Raw genomic sequence first — 16,534 nt, 5'->3', positions numbered from 1 at the left:
ACAGCTTTGAGTGGGAGCAATCCATGTGGCCTCTGAATACTTGAATATACATTGAAAATGGGGAGAAATATTTATGCAAGATGAGACTTAGTAGGAGAATAGAACAGCAGTACTTTAACGAGATACTCCTGCATGACTACTGAGTTTATAGGGTTATGGAGTAGGGATAATGTTAAACTGGTGGGAAAAAATAAAGCAGTCCAGATGGAAGGACTTCTAGTCCCTCCTAGTAAAAGAAGATGGGATGAAAATTGAGATGACAGGAAACTGCATGTGCACAGGTAAATAGAATTAAAACTAGGAGGAAACAGGTAGAACAAGGCTTGAGATGGCTGTCAGCAGCCCTGAGGGTTGAGGGCAACAACAGGAGAAGCAGCAGAAGGGAACACTGAGCCTCCCGGTGCAGCTCTGAAACAAAGGGATACGCGGTGCTCCTGGTGCACGCTTGCTATTCTCATTCATCCCCTGTGGCTACTCCAGAAGCCAAGTGGTTTCAAAGCAGCTGCACAGACTGGCTCGGCAGTATTACTGAGACTTAAGCACACTTGTTGAAAGAAGAGTACACCAGGGAGGATGCCGTAAATGCAAACACTTTTTATCTCGGGTATACACACACTCTCATCCACTGAGCAGTCTAGGTTCTTGCTATGCTGATTTCAACCCTTTCTGACATTAATGCAGCCAGTTAAAAAAGTTAAACCACCAAGCCCAAACAAACCCAAAAGCAACGACAGAACCATTTCCTGCTTACTAACACCATTGCCTAGCTTCTCTGGGTAGCGTACATCAGTAAGATCTCAATGTCCTTTATAGAAGTGATAACAAAATTCTCTGCAAGGCTCAGAAAACTATAGCTTAAGCAGGACAAGCACTGGGAACAGTACCCAGGACATGTTCTCCCCACTCCCTGATCCTATCCAGTTGCTGATATTATCCTACATGAATATTTGCAATGATTTGAAAGATCTAGTTGTTTTAAAAGTAAATAAATAAATTAAACCAGCTCTTAAGCTTCTAGAAAATTACTGCAACTATTACAATCTTTCATAGTCCTGGAGAAAAAAAACGGGGTGAAGACAAACCGGGTACACTACAACACTTCTTTTATTGCATCTTTCATTTTATAAAGATATTCATGAAAATATAAAAATAAACACTCCACTCCTTCGCAATTAAGTTTCTCTCTGGTTGTAAGCACAGCTATTTTTAGTTTTAATTTGGGGATATCTCCCAGAACTGCAGAACACAATCATTTCCACCATAACCCTGCATCACCATTACCAAACACCAGCCTATCTTTGGAAAATACACATTTTACATACTGAAGGTCCCACCAGTCCTTTTCCGGCTGTACATACCTGTTCCTTCAGTCCCGACTTCCAGTAATGCCGAATATTGGCCACTAAGTGGTGCTACAAAGATTTACTCCAACGGCAAATCAGGCCCATTAAGCCCAAAACCATACTCGGCACAGTCAATACCGCTCCCTTGCAAAACCAAGCGGATGAGGAAAGGCGTGCTAATTTCAAGCACCATTAAAATTGTAGGAAATAATTCAATGTTTCCCTCAAACATAAATGCAAGAAAAGGTATGAGGAAATCAGATTGGTATCCAAGTTTCTAAGAAGAAATGATAGAAAATGATGAGGAGATTAAAAAAAAAAAAAAAAGTACTTGAAAGCACGCATCTGCCTCCAGCCCAGAGCCTCCTTAATGGTGTTTCCCCAATTCACTGCTTTGGAGGTTTCATATTCATTGTGGTTTAAATTACTTCTCTCTCCACTGAGCTGTACTAGATAGAGCAGTCACAACGGCTTTTTTATGGATCTTGCAGCCATGGCAGACGATTGTCAGCAATGTCGCAATAATCAAGAATATTATTCAAAAGAAATTGCTAACGGGATAACACCAGCCTACAGCCGTCTCATCCCTATGCTTTTTCAGCTTCCCTGTTGCTGAGGAAATCTCTTTCACAGCCTTTGAGACATGGGGCACAGTGTAACAGTACTGCTCTCCCTGCGGGAATAGCCAACAACTTACCAGCCAACATTGAATTCAACGTGAGCATCAAAGAATCCGACCACAGGAGAGGTTGCTGCTTTCCAGCCTTGGATTCTGGCTCGAATCAGTCCTTCTCGCTTGTTATTGCGTACTATTTTCACCAGACCTGGGTATCTTTTATTGACATACTGGTCCAGATTAAATTTTAGCTCAACTGCAGGACAAAAAAACCACAGAAACATTCAGAATGAGAAAAGCCCTGCAACATTACGTTTTACTTTGATTTATTCTGCAACAGAAAGGGAAAAAAATCCTTAAATATTCCTAAACCCTTCGTCAGTCTCACAGATACAAATCGATATATACTGCAGTTGTGGCATGGACTAGTTCCAGGGATATCAGCTCAGAGAAATTTTCTACACATCAAAGCAGTTACTGTTACACGTGCACAGGTTTAATATGGCCTGATGGATTTGAGTGTTGTTTTCAAGAGGTAGATTGTCTAAATATTATTAAACAATTACTATTTAAGTCTCTGATGATTTGCATTAAGTTGTAACTGGTCTCTGGAGGAGCAATTCTGACCTTACAGCAGTGTAACATGGTAGAAAGGTGATTTTTTTTTTTATTTTTTTTTTTTCCTGATTTATGCTATTCGGTAAGAGTTGAAAAATAGCCTCAATGGATTTTGGGTCAAAACCTAATTCGGATCAGAATTAATTTCCCTTGATTTTAAGGGGTTTCTCTTAAATATAATTAAGATGCCTCAATACCAAGCTTCTTCCCCATTGAACTAAATGGATATTGAAGATTTCAAATAGATGACTTCCCTTTTGTTCATTTTCAGGCATTCAACCACAGATGGAGCAGAACTCATTCACTCCTTTATTCAGCTTCATTTCAATAGGCTTATAAACAGGCAAATTACCAAAATGGTCTCTGTGTTTTTTTTATATCAATCTAGTTTGGCAATTCATTTACACTGCAACTTATTCATAATGAGGTTTTTACTCAAATATATTGATTGGGAAAACTAGTAGAAGCTTCCAGGACATTAGAAGCCTCGTTCTTCTGATCTATATTACACAGTAGAATCATTATCATTGGAATCAAAGACCTGATAAATCTCCAGTTATCTAGAAGAATGACAGAGAAAAGCCATTTAAGAGTTCACTGAGAAACAATGCATCCAATTCTCCTCTGTATTACATTGACTCAAACACTTTGCAATCTCACATAATTACTCCATAGGTTATACCGCCGTAACTGAAAGCAGAATTGGACAAAAGGTTTCTTAAATCTATAGGTTTGGGGATTTATTTTTGGTTTAGTGATTTGTTCTCTCAACCCTCCTTTCTCTTCGGGGATCTTGAAGAAGAACGGCAACTTAAAACTGAAAGATTTAAAGCTGTTGATCTGTGGAGGAAATGCTAAACTTGAACCTTATTTCAACAAATACGATTTGAGAAGCTGCAACCGTTCCAGAAGTCTAAGGTATAATAACTTAAAACACAACAACACTGCCAGTCACCTGCATCCTGAAAGTTCTTCAAACCTGACCATCCTGTGAAACATGTTGATCAATAGCACCCTACATGCTCAGCAACACTTTGAGTTTTGATTGTTGTAACAGAAATGTTATTTTTACATTAATGAACCAGATGACCTGAGTTGCATGTGCTTTGTACTCATGCTGTTTCATTCTCATAATCATACTTCAAACCTCAAAAAAAAAAAAAAAAAAAAAAATCAGACCCAAAATCTGATACTTATCAACACCTGTTTAAGTCATGAAGAAGCAGAGTGTGCTGCCATGTAAAAGAGCAGAAACTATCTTTAAGGAGAATCTTAAAAAAGCCCCACTTTTCCTTGGAAGCAGAATTTAAAGTTTTAGTCTATTAATGATATTCCTCTGGATCTGAAAATTTGGTTCTCCAAAACCAAAAGTGTCATTTCTATATTAAGATTGCCTATGCAAATGTCATTCATCCTGTGAGGATTTCAATGAAATCAGCAGGGTTTATCCACATAATGTTTATTTGTTATACAAATAGTTAATATTTACTCACAGCTTATTGCAAGTGGCTCAATCAACCCTCTCATCAAGACATAAACTCTTGTAAATTCCTCTGGCTTCAATAGAGGTGTGTTAATTTACACCAACTTATAATCAAGCTTATTATCCATAAATCAGTGATTGCATGCACGACCTTCCTTCCTGGCTGTTTAAATGCAGAATAACTCAATGCTACTAGTTTTCAGCTAATAGTGACCAGATTCCCTTCGATTTACATTTTGTGTCCATTAACCACACAGGATACAGTACGCAGACGAAAAGGTATGTATGTTCACCATTGTCACTGTTGTCATCCACCAGAATGATCTCCTTGAGCAAGTGTGATGGGGTGTGATTCACAACACTGTGCACAGAGCGCAAGATGACAGAGAGTGCCTCGTTTACAAATATAAAGACCACAGAGATCTGGGGCAGGTCATCTGGATAGGTTATCTGTTTGCACCTGGAAAGAAGAAAGGAAGAATTAAAACCCAAGCAGGCACTGGGGGGTAAAATACACTGAAGAGTGTCCCCTCCTCATTGCTCCCCAGCATGTAGAGACTTGCAGGCATTGTTCTTTCTAACTCCAAACAAAGCTGTGGTAAAAGCTCAAAAGAAGCAGCATAGCTAGAAGCAGCAAACTACCACCAACTCTGTGAAAACCAAAGTGTATCTGCATGCACACAGACCTGTAATGGCTCTCATTCTCTGGTTAAAAGCATCTCTTGAAAACCAAAGGAATATCAATGACTTTGCTCAAAAATAACCTGGAGAAGTCCCACAATACTCCAGCCTGTCTGTTCTCCCAGAGGAACTATCAGAAGGTCTGCTGTTAAGTCATAATTAGATCTCATACTTTTAAAACCAGGACTCACTCAAGCAAATTTTGCTTTTGCCCATACAAAGAGCACTGCCCAGCCTTTCTGATTTTGCAGTTTGTGCAGCAGTAACAAATGCATGATGTTTGTTGTACAGGCATGCACTTCCTGAAATATTTGCAAAACAGATACTGAGACATCACCTTGCTAGGCAGCTACATCCTGAGATTCACAATTTCCTTTTGTGCTTGCTTACTGATGCATGTATGTTACCATAGACCATTTTGACAAGAAAAAGCGAGGCCTGGAGAAGTCACACAGCATAGAGCAGAGCCTCTGCTTCCCAAGCCCCCAGCCCACGCCCCTCTGTAACACCATGTTGCCTTATTTTAGTGGAATTCTCTCCCTCTAGCAAAGATGCTAACTCAAAAAAATTATGTACATGTTCTCACAGTCAAAAGCCATTCAGAATTACCATAGCAATTACTGAACCTGCTCTCTAAAGTACTGCTAATGATATCACAGGATATGACTTTTCCTGCTCTTATCAAACTTCCTGACCTCTTTGCTCATTACTTTGGCATAACAATCACTTTTTACCCCCACTATCAGCAGTCGTGGGGATGGGGAGGGTGACAAATGTTTGACTGTTGGGTAACCTCTGGAAATCAGTTACGAATTCTAGTAAAGTGCAATTATTCATAATTCCTGCTCATCTCAGCACTATTTACTCAGAGACCTGAGTTCCTGCCATTGATTACAGTATTACCATAGCTAATTAGTAGCAGCTTGCTGGTGGCCGGTACCATACAGAGGACCACGGTGTAAAACTTCTGGCTACGCAGCATTCTTCACAATCTAAAACTAAGTCTGGAACAAGGACAGATATTTACAGGAGGTGTGAATGCTCTGACACAGCCTCGTTTTTGAATTTCTTTTTGAATGTGATTTTCCTCTTGACCGCACCAAAATATCAAAGTCGTCCATCAGGAATACTTCACTAACAGGAAAGAGCCATCAGCTAAAAACATGGACCTTGCAAGATTTCCCTTGATAAGGGACATCTTTGATCTGACAGTAATTTGCTCCAGAGCCTCACTTGTATCAGCAGCAATTTGTATAGCAAATTGAATCTCAGGAAACTGGACTGGTACCCAAGAGGCGGGTGTATTGCTGGTAGAAGTGAAGCAGAGGAGGGAGCCCACCCCAGGCCATGCATCCTGGTGGGGTCCTGCATCAGCAGGAAAGAGGAGAAGCAATGAAACCATGTAGCCGAAGTCTGGAGACAGCAAGGAGGCTGTGGCAGGCAGAAGGAGGAGGAGGAGGAAGTGCAGCGAGAATGAGAGGGCAGTCAAAGCAGCACTTGCCATGTAGAGGGACAAGCGATCAAAGGAAAGGTAGGATGAACACAAATGTCAGAAGCAGAGGCATGTGTGGAAGGACCAAAGTATTTTGCCTTGCAAAAGACAGGGAACCACTGAAATAGTTCAAGACCTCAGTGGATTAGGCTGGACTTTGTTCATCTTTTGATCAAGAAATTTTGCTGAACTTTTCTGGAGTAAAAAGTATTTGTTTTATTGGTAAGTGGACTGAAACACCTGGGCGCCCAGCCATATGTTCCTGTCCAGACTGAATGGATGAGCAGGGCTAATCCCCAGTGCTTTTCCTCCATCCTCCCGCCTACATTCTGAGAAAATCGGTATTTCTAATTCAGGCTTCAAAACCAGCACACCTAAACCGTAACCTCCACTTTTGATTTATTTGTTCTTCATTATATTAAATCAATGCATTATTATCCTCAGTGTGATGCCATGGTCTCACTGGTTCACAAGATTTTTCATGCCATGGTTCTCAGTGATTACTTACATAGTGGGGCACCACGGACTGGTTCAGATAAAAAGCTTTTTTGAATTTATTTTCCCACCTGGGTTGTCTTTCCTATCACTTCTCACTGCTACCTTCCTTCTGTCAGTTGTCCCCTTTCTCTGTTAGCAGGACATATTGAAAAACTGCATTATGTCTGCATTTCAAAAGCACGCTCCAACCATTACTTATTAGAATATCTTGGGTAACCCCACTGCAACATGAACATCTAGATAGGCAAAGGCAAACCTCAGAATTTAGCAGTGGTTTAAAAGTTGTCATAATTTTCTTTATCACAGCAAGGATGAAAAACAGCAAAAGAACCTGTCCAGCTGAGTACACTTTTCAAAGTACAGCAGTGATTTAGGGAGTTTATTTCCTGCAGACTTCTAGTCAACCTTGAACTCCCAGCTCCTTAAGTCACTTCAGAAAATGAGATGGATGTGCTGAGGTAGTCAGGAGAAAGTACTGGTCCCCTAACAAACACTTCTCACAATGTCTGAGGGCATGAGCAATCCCAGTCAAGGGGCTTTTCCTTAAAAATCAGTGGGTGCTTAAGTGCTTTGTTGGATTGTCGCCCAAGTGCTTCCCAATGTATTCTGTAATTAGATACCAGCCGCAGCAATTTACAGTTAATACTTCTTCATTCCAAGAAACTCTAACCAGCAATTGACACTCTGAGTCAAACAGTGACATTAGCAAGTCACACGCAAGGATGCTCTACCATCAAAGCACAACCATGCCCACTGTCACCTTACAACACCTTTGCAGCGTCATTCTTGGCAGGAAGCTGACAACAGACCGAGTGCATTGCAATGGAACATTCAGTCACTTGTGCCTGTATGCGAGGCTGAGAAAGTCAGAGTGTCAGTAGGACACCTGAAGTCCTCCTTGGTGTAGCCCTTGATTTTGGCGCTGGAGCATGGCAGTAGGAGAAAGGTCATTCCAGAGAAGTCCCAGGAAAAGTAAGGCTATAACAAGCCTATTGACTTTCAATAAGGCATAGGGCTACCTCTCAGAAAATCATTGGAGCAGGAGTCTGGAGACAGAGGCATCGGGCAAGAAATCCGTGAACTAACGATGGAGGAGCTTACATGAGACTAGTCATTTTTATTCTTTATTTTGAGAAGAAAAGTAATGAGAAGGTGAAGACATCAAACTGTATGAAGGTGTCTTAACAAGGCACACTTACATGCTTCAATCTGACTATTGCAAGGCCTTTGGTAAGAAATGAAGGAATCGTCCATTTCTGACAGTCCTGATACTGTGCAGTAATGTGCCTGGGTGTTTAAGGCAGCCCTTCTCAGGGAACAGAGGCCTGGCAGCCCTGCTCGGGGAGCCCACCGCACCAGCACTACACCCAGCACTCTGCCAGGGAAGGGAGCTGGCTACCACCATGGTGTCCACTTCTCTGTATTAGGTCTGATCACATTATGAATTGTGGCAACTGGGTGAAAGAGGACAATTACAGTAATTGATAGCTGAATCTTGGCCTCTTTAACATCCGTCTAGCACTACCGAGTTTGGCAAGAACTTAAAGCATACATTGACCTCTGCGGTAGCTAACGATGGTCTAGCTGGCCAGGCACAGCTCACATTTAACATTACTGTGATTCTAAATTAGTATTATGAACTGTCATCAGGTCTCCCAGTGCACAACCAGCAAAGGACTTCAGGTCTGCATGCAAAGCAGTGCCTGTCTCCAGGGCAGATAGGTATGCTGTAAAGAACACACCGCTGGATGCAGTTACGAGTAGCAATTCCAAGCAAGGACTGACAATGCCATGGCTAATCATTTCTGTGGGCCAGCTGAGGATGGATTAGACTCGATACGTGAAACGGCCCTTCAGGCACCTTTGTACAACGTGCCAAGCATCAAACCCGAGGCATCCTGCTGTTGTCTTGGGCATTCTTGCTCTGTATTGGCTACTGCAGAGCTTGGCTGGCAACCGAGAGGTATTTCCTTTGTATGTGACAGAGAGCTTGATGTCAGATCATTTTTCTCTACTCTGGAGATGATTTTCACTCATTCTTTCCCTTTCATTGAACCAGTTCCTTAAATGAACATTTCCCAGCCAGCCCCCTAAGCCCTACTGTGAGCACTGTCTATGCAGGCATAAGAAAACAGGAAAGGCTCTTCAGCTGGCAGACCAGAACCTTGGAAAAAAAAATCATTTACTAACACAAAAAAGGTCATAGAGTAGAAACTGGAACAATGAGAAAACAAAAGCTCCTCAGCTGCACATAAGCATGCTCATGGCAGTCCTGTAAGCTTGTAGGCAACAAAAGGAAAGAAATTTTCTTTTTCTGAACCTTCATTCCTTGATAGCTGTGTTTATTCTATTTGTATCTGATCCAATGGAAACATGTGAAGTACTCAATTTATTAGAGCTGGTCTTACACTCCATTTGAGTTGCACTCTTTTTCATGAAGGGCTGACACTACAGCCATGCAGGTAGTTCAGAGAATCACCAAGGAAAGAAAAATATCTCCTACTCTCTCCTGCCTTCTCTCCTGTCTGCATACTTGCTAAACTCCAAAAACGAGTTTTGCTTGCAGACTTTAATATACTGAGTTTGGAAATGGATTAGGCAATGCATTTAGAGATTTCTGACAGCTTTACCCTTCAGGAAGAAATGCAAACAAAATTAAAGCTGCTTCATGAATCTTTAAAGTATTTAATACAAGATACGTTTTTCCAATGATCCACTGGGATGGTGGTTTTCTCTCCTTCACAAACTCGATAAATTGCTGGGTATGAAGAAATCTCCTCTACAGTTCTAGCACAAAAAAAATCCCAACATGTCCCACACCTTGAAAGCTGCAGAATGGCCTGTGTTCGAGTTTTATAGCACAGCAGGGAAAAGAGGCAGAATACCACTTCATTGGGCACATGATCAATGAAAGGACAAAGATAAATATTAAAAAGATTATTGAATCCTTGCTCGTTGATGCTAACAAATACTACTTTCAATCACCAGGTCAATGTGTGTTTCGAACTCAGTTAAACCAAAGGCTCAGAGTAATCTTACATACACTGTTACCTTTTAGTACCTACATGCTGCTTCCGTAGGCTGACTTTCCATAGGCATGGATGATTTACAACAGCTAAATCACTAAATTTAGTGGGTAGTTCAATGCCTGATTTCTTTCTCCAGAAAACCACTGAGGCTTTGCAGCTACTGCTAGATGTAATAGTCACTTTTCAGATGCAGAAATAAACTAGCATTACCTTCTTGTTCCGCACTGGCACAACAGTCAAAATGTGACAAGCTGCAAACATCTTCCCCAGCAAGGGATTCAACTGCTGACCAGTCCACAACAAATGCAATGACAGGCTACAAAACTGATTAGCTTCATGGATCATGAATCTGTCAAGCAGAGTGCTCCAACTCCTTCCTAATTAATTCTGCTTCTCAATAGAAGGTGTTAACTGTATTATGCCATATCATTCTATTAGGATGGATTTTTCTGACCTTCCAAAAGGGGAAAAAAAAAACCACCAAAAAAACCCCAAACGGTAAATGTTTGAGTTCAAGACATGCTTTTACTTTCTCCTCCTGATTTGCAGCTCAAGGACAGCATTCTCTAACAGTCATGTAATATAAATACTCACAACTGTGAACAAGGAAGCAGTGGTACAGAACACTGATGCTCTGTGTATCTTGAGAGAAGCAGCCCATTGTATTTACAACTAAGGTAAAAAGAGAAGATACAGTTGCTTTCAGAAAAAGCCTACAAACTATGGTGACACTGGAAGATACCATGGCTATTTCTTCACAGTCTGTATTGCTTTGTGGAACAGCCTCCATTTTGATTTATCATACAGATGAATCATACACCTTCTCCCTTTTCCTGAAGTTATTTGGGGAAGCACAGATAAAAGACACAGTGCAATTCTTGGGGCTGTAAGCTTGTTAGTCAAGGCAACTCTAATAAACTATCAACGCTGATGAGCAAAGGATTTGGTGGGTTAATTTCCTCCCGACAGCCAAATAAACTGGTAGAGTTTTCTCTCCACCTCTGCAAGTACTGTAACACTCCTGTCAGTAGTTGGACATTCAGCATTAATACTGACTTCCTGCATCCATCCATTTTTCAGATCTTCAGCAAAGAAAGTATTTGCCAAAGCAACGAAAGCCAATTTTGAGCTCTACTGCCCAATTCTTCTTGAAAGAACAAACTGAATGACAGTTTTGCAAGAACTGAATGCAATGCTGAAGAAACAACTGCCCTTTCCATTGCTTGAGGGATCATCTTCATAGTATGGATTATTTTAAATGCTCCTCTGTCAGGACTTTATGGTCTGTAAATGGTCAGCTTCCCTGAATAACTTCCAGCTGACTTCAGTTGCTCCCTTGGCCACACTCCACACAGTATGTCCTCAGCAGTTACCCCTGAAGAAGAAATTCATTAAAATAAAGACACCTTCTCAACTGCTCCTGAGTATAAACTGTGTCTATTCCTTCTCCCGCAGTGTTTCAGTGCTTCGTATTAAAGGGGAGTCAGGGGAAGTCAGCTAAAATAATCTGTCCTCCAGCTTTTCTGGTACACAGCGATGCTGATGGTCATTTTCAGGATTATAATAAACTGAGAACTTAAACCCACTCCATATTGTGGGAATTCCCAGTAGCTTTTTTCGCATGCCTCCTTGACACATCTTTCTTTATTTTGCATCCAAAAGCCTAAGAAAGAAAGCACCCATATTCATCAGAAAGAAATCAGGCCAAATCCTTGTTTCCGTGCTAATCTCAAACACTTCCCATATCAAAAAAGCGTCTTTAATATCAACCAGAAACAAATGATTGCAATACGCCATGAGTTTACTGGCATACATCTGCTCCTGGGAATTTCCCACACTGCCAGGCTGAACAATTGGACTTCATGTCTGTAGAATTTGCAGAATAAAGAACAGCAGCAGCCTTTTAAAAATAATGTCTTTTATACCTTTGAATTCTTTCTTCTCTGTCCTATTTACCACAGAAAAGACCAAATTTACAGGAATTTCTATCCTGTAATACTTCCATGAAGGAGAGAGCCCTTTCAAGCTGGGACACACACAATTCCACAGGTAGATAAAAGCTCCCCATGAAGTTGCCATAATACACATGGAACAAGAGTTTCCTGAGAATCAGACATTCATTTTTGTCCTTTTTCCTTTCCTTTTAAATTCCAGGGCAGTACGACTGGGACTAATTTCTCTGCACAAAAAAACCCCAACACGTTTGTATCTTTTGTTTTTTAACACACTTGCTGCTCTATTTGGCTTAATTCCTCCCTTCTCTATGACAAGTTATTTTATGTGTATAGTAGAAAGCCCTGAGAACTGTCAATCAGTGACTGATAGCACAATATATATGCATAGTTAACATACACAGCATGAAGATGGCCCCACTTGCAAAGAATATTAACCCTTACATTTAGGATTTATTAGACTCTTCAAAAGTAGCTGCCACACACATAAAATAAGAGGTCTTGTATTTCAGTGAGCTATTTCTGGCTTTCCTCAGGCAAACAATACCAGAAACATGCCATCATGTCCAATGCTTATATTGATTTATACATATAAAAATGCTAAAACTAGTTCAAATCACTTTTAAAACAAGCCCCTTTATTAACATGAAAAATGGCTAAAAGCTCATGCTCAGATCCTTCTGTAGTAAAAAGTATTTGCCTTTTTTTGGTAACTTAACTGGAATCACTAATATATTTTGAAATACCATCTGTAAGAAATTTCCACTCTATCCCCTAGTGTGCCCATTCAGATCTGCCTGTGGCTGTACGCATGCTGCATCACAAAGCATTAGGCTGATGGGAAATTAATGGAGAAGCTGAAATCTACTTTCAAATGCTTTTCAAAAATCCCCAAAGAAAATGTATCCCCTGTGTGACTTTACTTTTAATGGTGCTGCACTTAAATTTAAGGAAGTGCCCAACCAAATTTCAGGCAACATGTATTCTGCCTAATTTTAGGTGATTAAACACTAATGGCTTATTTAGAATTGTCAAGTGATTGTCCAGATTTCTGAAAGATCCTGGTCCCTGGTTCCAACTGGATTTTTATCTTGCGTCCTTTAAAAGCAAAAACTAGACAAGACTTGTCTTAAAAAAAATAAACATAAAGGTGGTCTTGCAAAATTCTGCTTTGAGATTGGAGAGCTCTTTGAACTTGCAGGGAAATACAAACATCATTGAAACCAATGAAATGATACAAAATAAAGGCTAAACTAAAGACATTTTGCCAATTCACAACAGCAATGCTTTGATTTGAAGTTCTTACCAGCAAAATACACTCAGAAAACACTACCTTTTGTGCAACTCTTTTCTGGGAACTATGTGCAACTTAATTCTGGGAACTATGCTGTCTATGGAGGAGAGGGAGTATACTCTCATCTCAGTGCTTTGCCAGAACTAAGACCTCATATTTCAAACACGCAGGGTTCACAAAGAGCCATTCAAGAAGTCAGAAAATGTTTTCTCAGGTGCATACACAAAATTAGCTGCTACCCTGTGGCACCACTTCTTGTTCCTACCACCAAGGGTCATTACTCTCCAGCTAGCAATGTGAAGTCAGCTATTCAGCTGCATTTCCAACAGTGATTTCCAGCAGATTTCACATTAAGAAGTACTCTTCCACTCAAAGTGATGCATCAAGACCACAAAAAAAGATCTTTGTGGCAAAGGAAGAACTAACCCCAGCATGTCTGCAGGGAGTGACAAGGTAACAGCCCAGATATCCAAGAGTGGACAACATATCTTCAGATACCACTTTCTCTGAAACATCTCTCTTGTCTGAAATGTCCCTCCAAGTCCACGCCAAACATAAGGGAAAAATAGTGGAGTATATGAAATCAAAGGAATAATTTTCAATAAATAATGTATAAGAGTAAACTCATCATTTTCCATTTGCACAGAACAGTTTGCTGTACCCTTGAAGCTATTTGTTATTCAGATAATAATATGTAAATACAAAAAGTTATCCTTGACTATTAAAAAATTTACTGCAAGTATTTAATAATAAAACTTCAAGGAACTCTTGTTTAACTTTGACTATCTCAATCCCTCAGCTGGTGCTGTTGGTGCTGGACAGAGGCTGAGTACCAGTGTTATACAGAAATGTAGGGCAATAAAAAAGTTTTCAAGGTAACTGCTGCAGAGCTCTTCATGGGATTTCATTACAGGTTTGCTGTCACATTGCAGTGTGGTGGTAGGGAGGAGGGCAGAGGAATGCAATGATTTTCCACTATTACTTCAGCTAACAATGTTTTTTATGGTCTTGGGAGCACATACAACAATGTTTGGCAAACAATCCTTTCTTTAATGGGCTCCAGCATATTTCACAGGAGACCAGCTTTAATCTCTGGTCAAATGCAGTTATGCAGCAGCATAGTTCTTTCTACGTATACAAAAATACAGGACAGTTGGAGGAGTAAACAACCAAATGGGAGGTCAGTCATAAACTGAGTAAAACTCATCCCCTCACTGCCTGACAAAACTAGTGAGAAGCTCTAAATTTTGCCTTGTCCCAGCAGCTGCAAGGCTGGTTGTAGCCCAGAAAGATAATGTTTCCCTGGTAATCACAGCACTTGTGCGCTGAGGTGATGCAGAAGATGATTTGACTAACCAGCAACAGCCTTGAACTGTTTAAACAGTAGTCACAGGGTTTTTCCTCTTGCTTTAAATGATCAATTTCTATCAGAGTGAAAACAGAACAAGTTTATGGTATGTGGAAAGAATTATGGTTCAAACAGAGCAGCGTTCCAAGAACAAATGCATAAAGAACATTGATTTAGCACTGAAAATGGGAGTATTAAATCCATGATGTTTAGATGTTTTATATGGGATTGAGCAGAGAGTCTGGTGGTACTAGCAGCATGTTTATAAAAAGGCATATCTCTGAGTCAAGCAGAGAGGGCAAATGAAGGTGCACGCACTGTGCGTATTTCCCTTGGTAGACGGTGGTAGGAAACTGCCTGACAAACTAAGCCTCTTTAACAACAGATGATGAAGTGCATCCAAAGATCTCAATGAACTTTGGGTGAGGACCCTGCAGGATAAATCACTGGGCACAACAGCTTGATGAAAACCCAAAAGCAAATCAGATCCTGAAGTGCAGATGGGGCTTTACTCTTCTTTCCATCCTTCCTAGTGATACTTGTAGGATTGTTCTTCCTGTATAACTACTTTATGAAATGTCCTATTCAAGTAAAGCAGTTAAGCATGTCTGAACTTCACTGGGGTGATACGCTTAAAACTAGGAACATATTTAAGTGCTTCATTGGACTGGAGCCTAATTGCACTTTTATAGCTTTTGTTTAAATTAAAGGCTAGCTAGGGGTGAACAGAACAGTATTCAACAATTTCATACATTTAGAAGTAAAATGTTAACAACAGTTTCTTACCTTCTAATTATTTTGGGCACTTCAGAAAAATCTTGCATTTTAATTTAATTTTGGTTACATTCAGAAATAAAAACATTTTTTAAAAATCCAGCCACATTTACTCTCTGGCACAAATCTGTTATCTAGGGCACACACTTCACAGCAGCAAAACACTTCAATGTATGGGGATTTTTTATATTTATGAGCTCTTATCCTAATTCAGAAAAAAACAGGTCAGCATATGCTTACTCTTCACTCAGGTTGACAGAAATTAGGCACGCATCCTAGACCAGGCAACATACTTAAGTATGATCGTGAATTTGAGTGGCCCAAGGACAGACGCTGGTTTTTTCCTGACTCTGGGAAGCTATGGCCATTGTAGCACTTCAGCATTCATGTGCTGCTCCTGCCCAAATCTGCCTGCTGAAAACCGATTTCCTTTTTCACTCTATGTTGTCCGGTGTTTTTTCCTACTTGCCCACAGACTGCAGACTTTTTGAAATCACAGCCTCAGTGTTTGCAGATTGAAATTAATTTGCCATCAGAAAGAAACCTAGAAGCGAGTGCACCTCACCGGGGGAACAGATTATTCCCATTAACCATCTGCCCAGCAGGCTGAGGCTGTATTCACAACCATGCCTCATCCTTCGTCTAAAGACAGACACATTCGACCTGTTCCATCCAGACTATTTGCTCAAACCTGTACTTGGAGAAACTTTCCCCCAACTCTTCCAGAGATTGCCAGATCTGTCAGAAAAAGGAGTTGAGTGCTCCTCTATGAGCAAGCACAACACAAATTCCCTGTCTCTTGGGTACACGTGGGTTAATAACACCAAGGCAATAAGCCAATGATCTAGCTGTAGGTCATGCATTTGTTTTCAGGCAGTGTAGAAAAGACAGGAGCAAAGCTTCAATGTCATTTTTATCTTGAGTTTAATGTAAACTGCACCATGACCCTCTGGGAGAGCTGTGTCCTAATGAAACATCCACAGAGGGGATGAAAGCTTACTCCAGTTGCTGGATGAGACAACTGTTCACTTTGTGGATGGAAATAACTAAAATTTATGCCTTTCCTCTGGAATTTTAGGGGTACGGTCTAACTTTGCAACAGCACTCAGGGGTATTTTAGTGCACTGTTTTAATTATTATTGCTGCTACTAATATTGTACCATTAGTCAAGTCTGAACTACAGTCTCTGCCAGAGAGGTGTGTTTCATGCTGCCCTAGAGGCTAGCCCAATGCGAGGTCATTCTGAAGACAAAATACATAAATGCAGACTAACAAAAGTCTGGGAGCGTAGAATAAATAGTATACTCATCCCTTGGAGCAAAGAAGAAAATAAACTAATTAAGGAACTATTTGACATCCTGAAGGCATCTCACACAAATAAAATGCAACTCCAGAGGGCTTTGTTT

At 40.4% G+C, this 16,534-nt stretch overlaps 1 protein-coding gene across 1 annotated transcript in view; it reads right to left on the bottom strand.

Moving 5' to 3' along the window:
* Positions 1–16,534, bottom strand: part of GALNT9 (polypeptide N-acetylgalactosaminyltransferase 9) — a 153,018-nt gene that overhangs the window by 93,385 nt on the left and 43,099 nt on the right. The window contains exons 3-4 of the mRNA XM_086474153.1: positions 4,354–4,520; positions 2,041–2,215 (exon numbers count right to left, since the gene is read on the bottom strand). Of these exons, the coding sequence (XP_086330279.1) occupies positions 2,041–2,215; positions 4,354–4,520 (342 nt within the window). The remainder of the gene's footprint in view (positions 1–2,040; positions 2,216–4,353; positions 4,521–16,534) is intronic.

Source organism: Leptosomus discolor, chromosome 16 (assembly GCF_034619465.1).
Source record: "Leptosomus discolor isolate bLepDis1 chromosome 16, bLepDis1.hap2, whole genome shotgun sequence".
In the NCBI taxonomy this organism is placed as follows: Eukaryota; Metazoa; Chordata; class Aves; order Leptosomiformes; family Leptosomidae; genus Leptosomus; species Leptosomus discolor.
The sequence above is the reverse complement of the archived record's forward strand: the minus strand, read 5'-3'. Positions and strand labels throughout refer to the sequence as shown.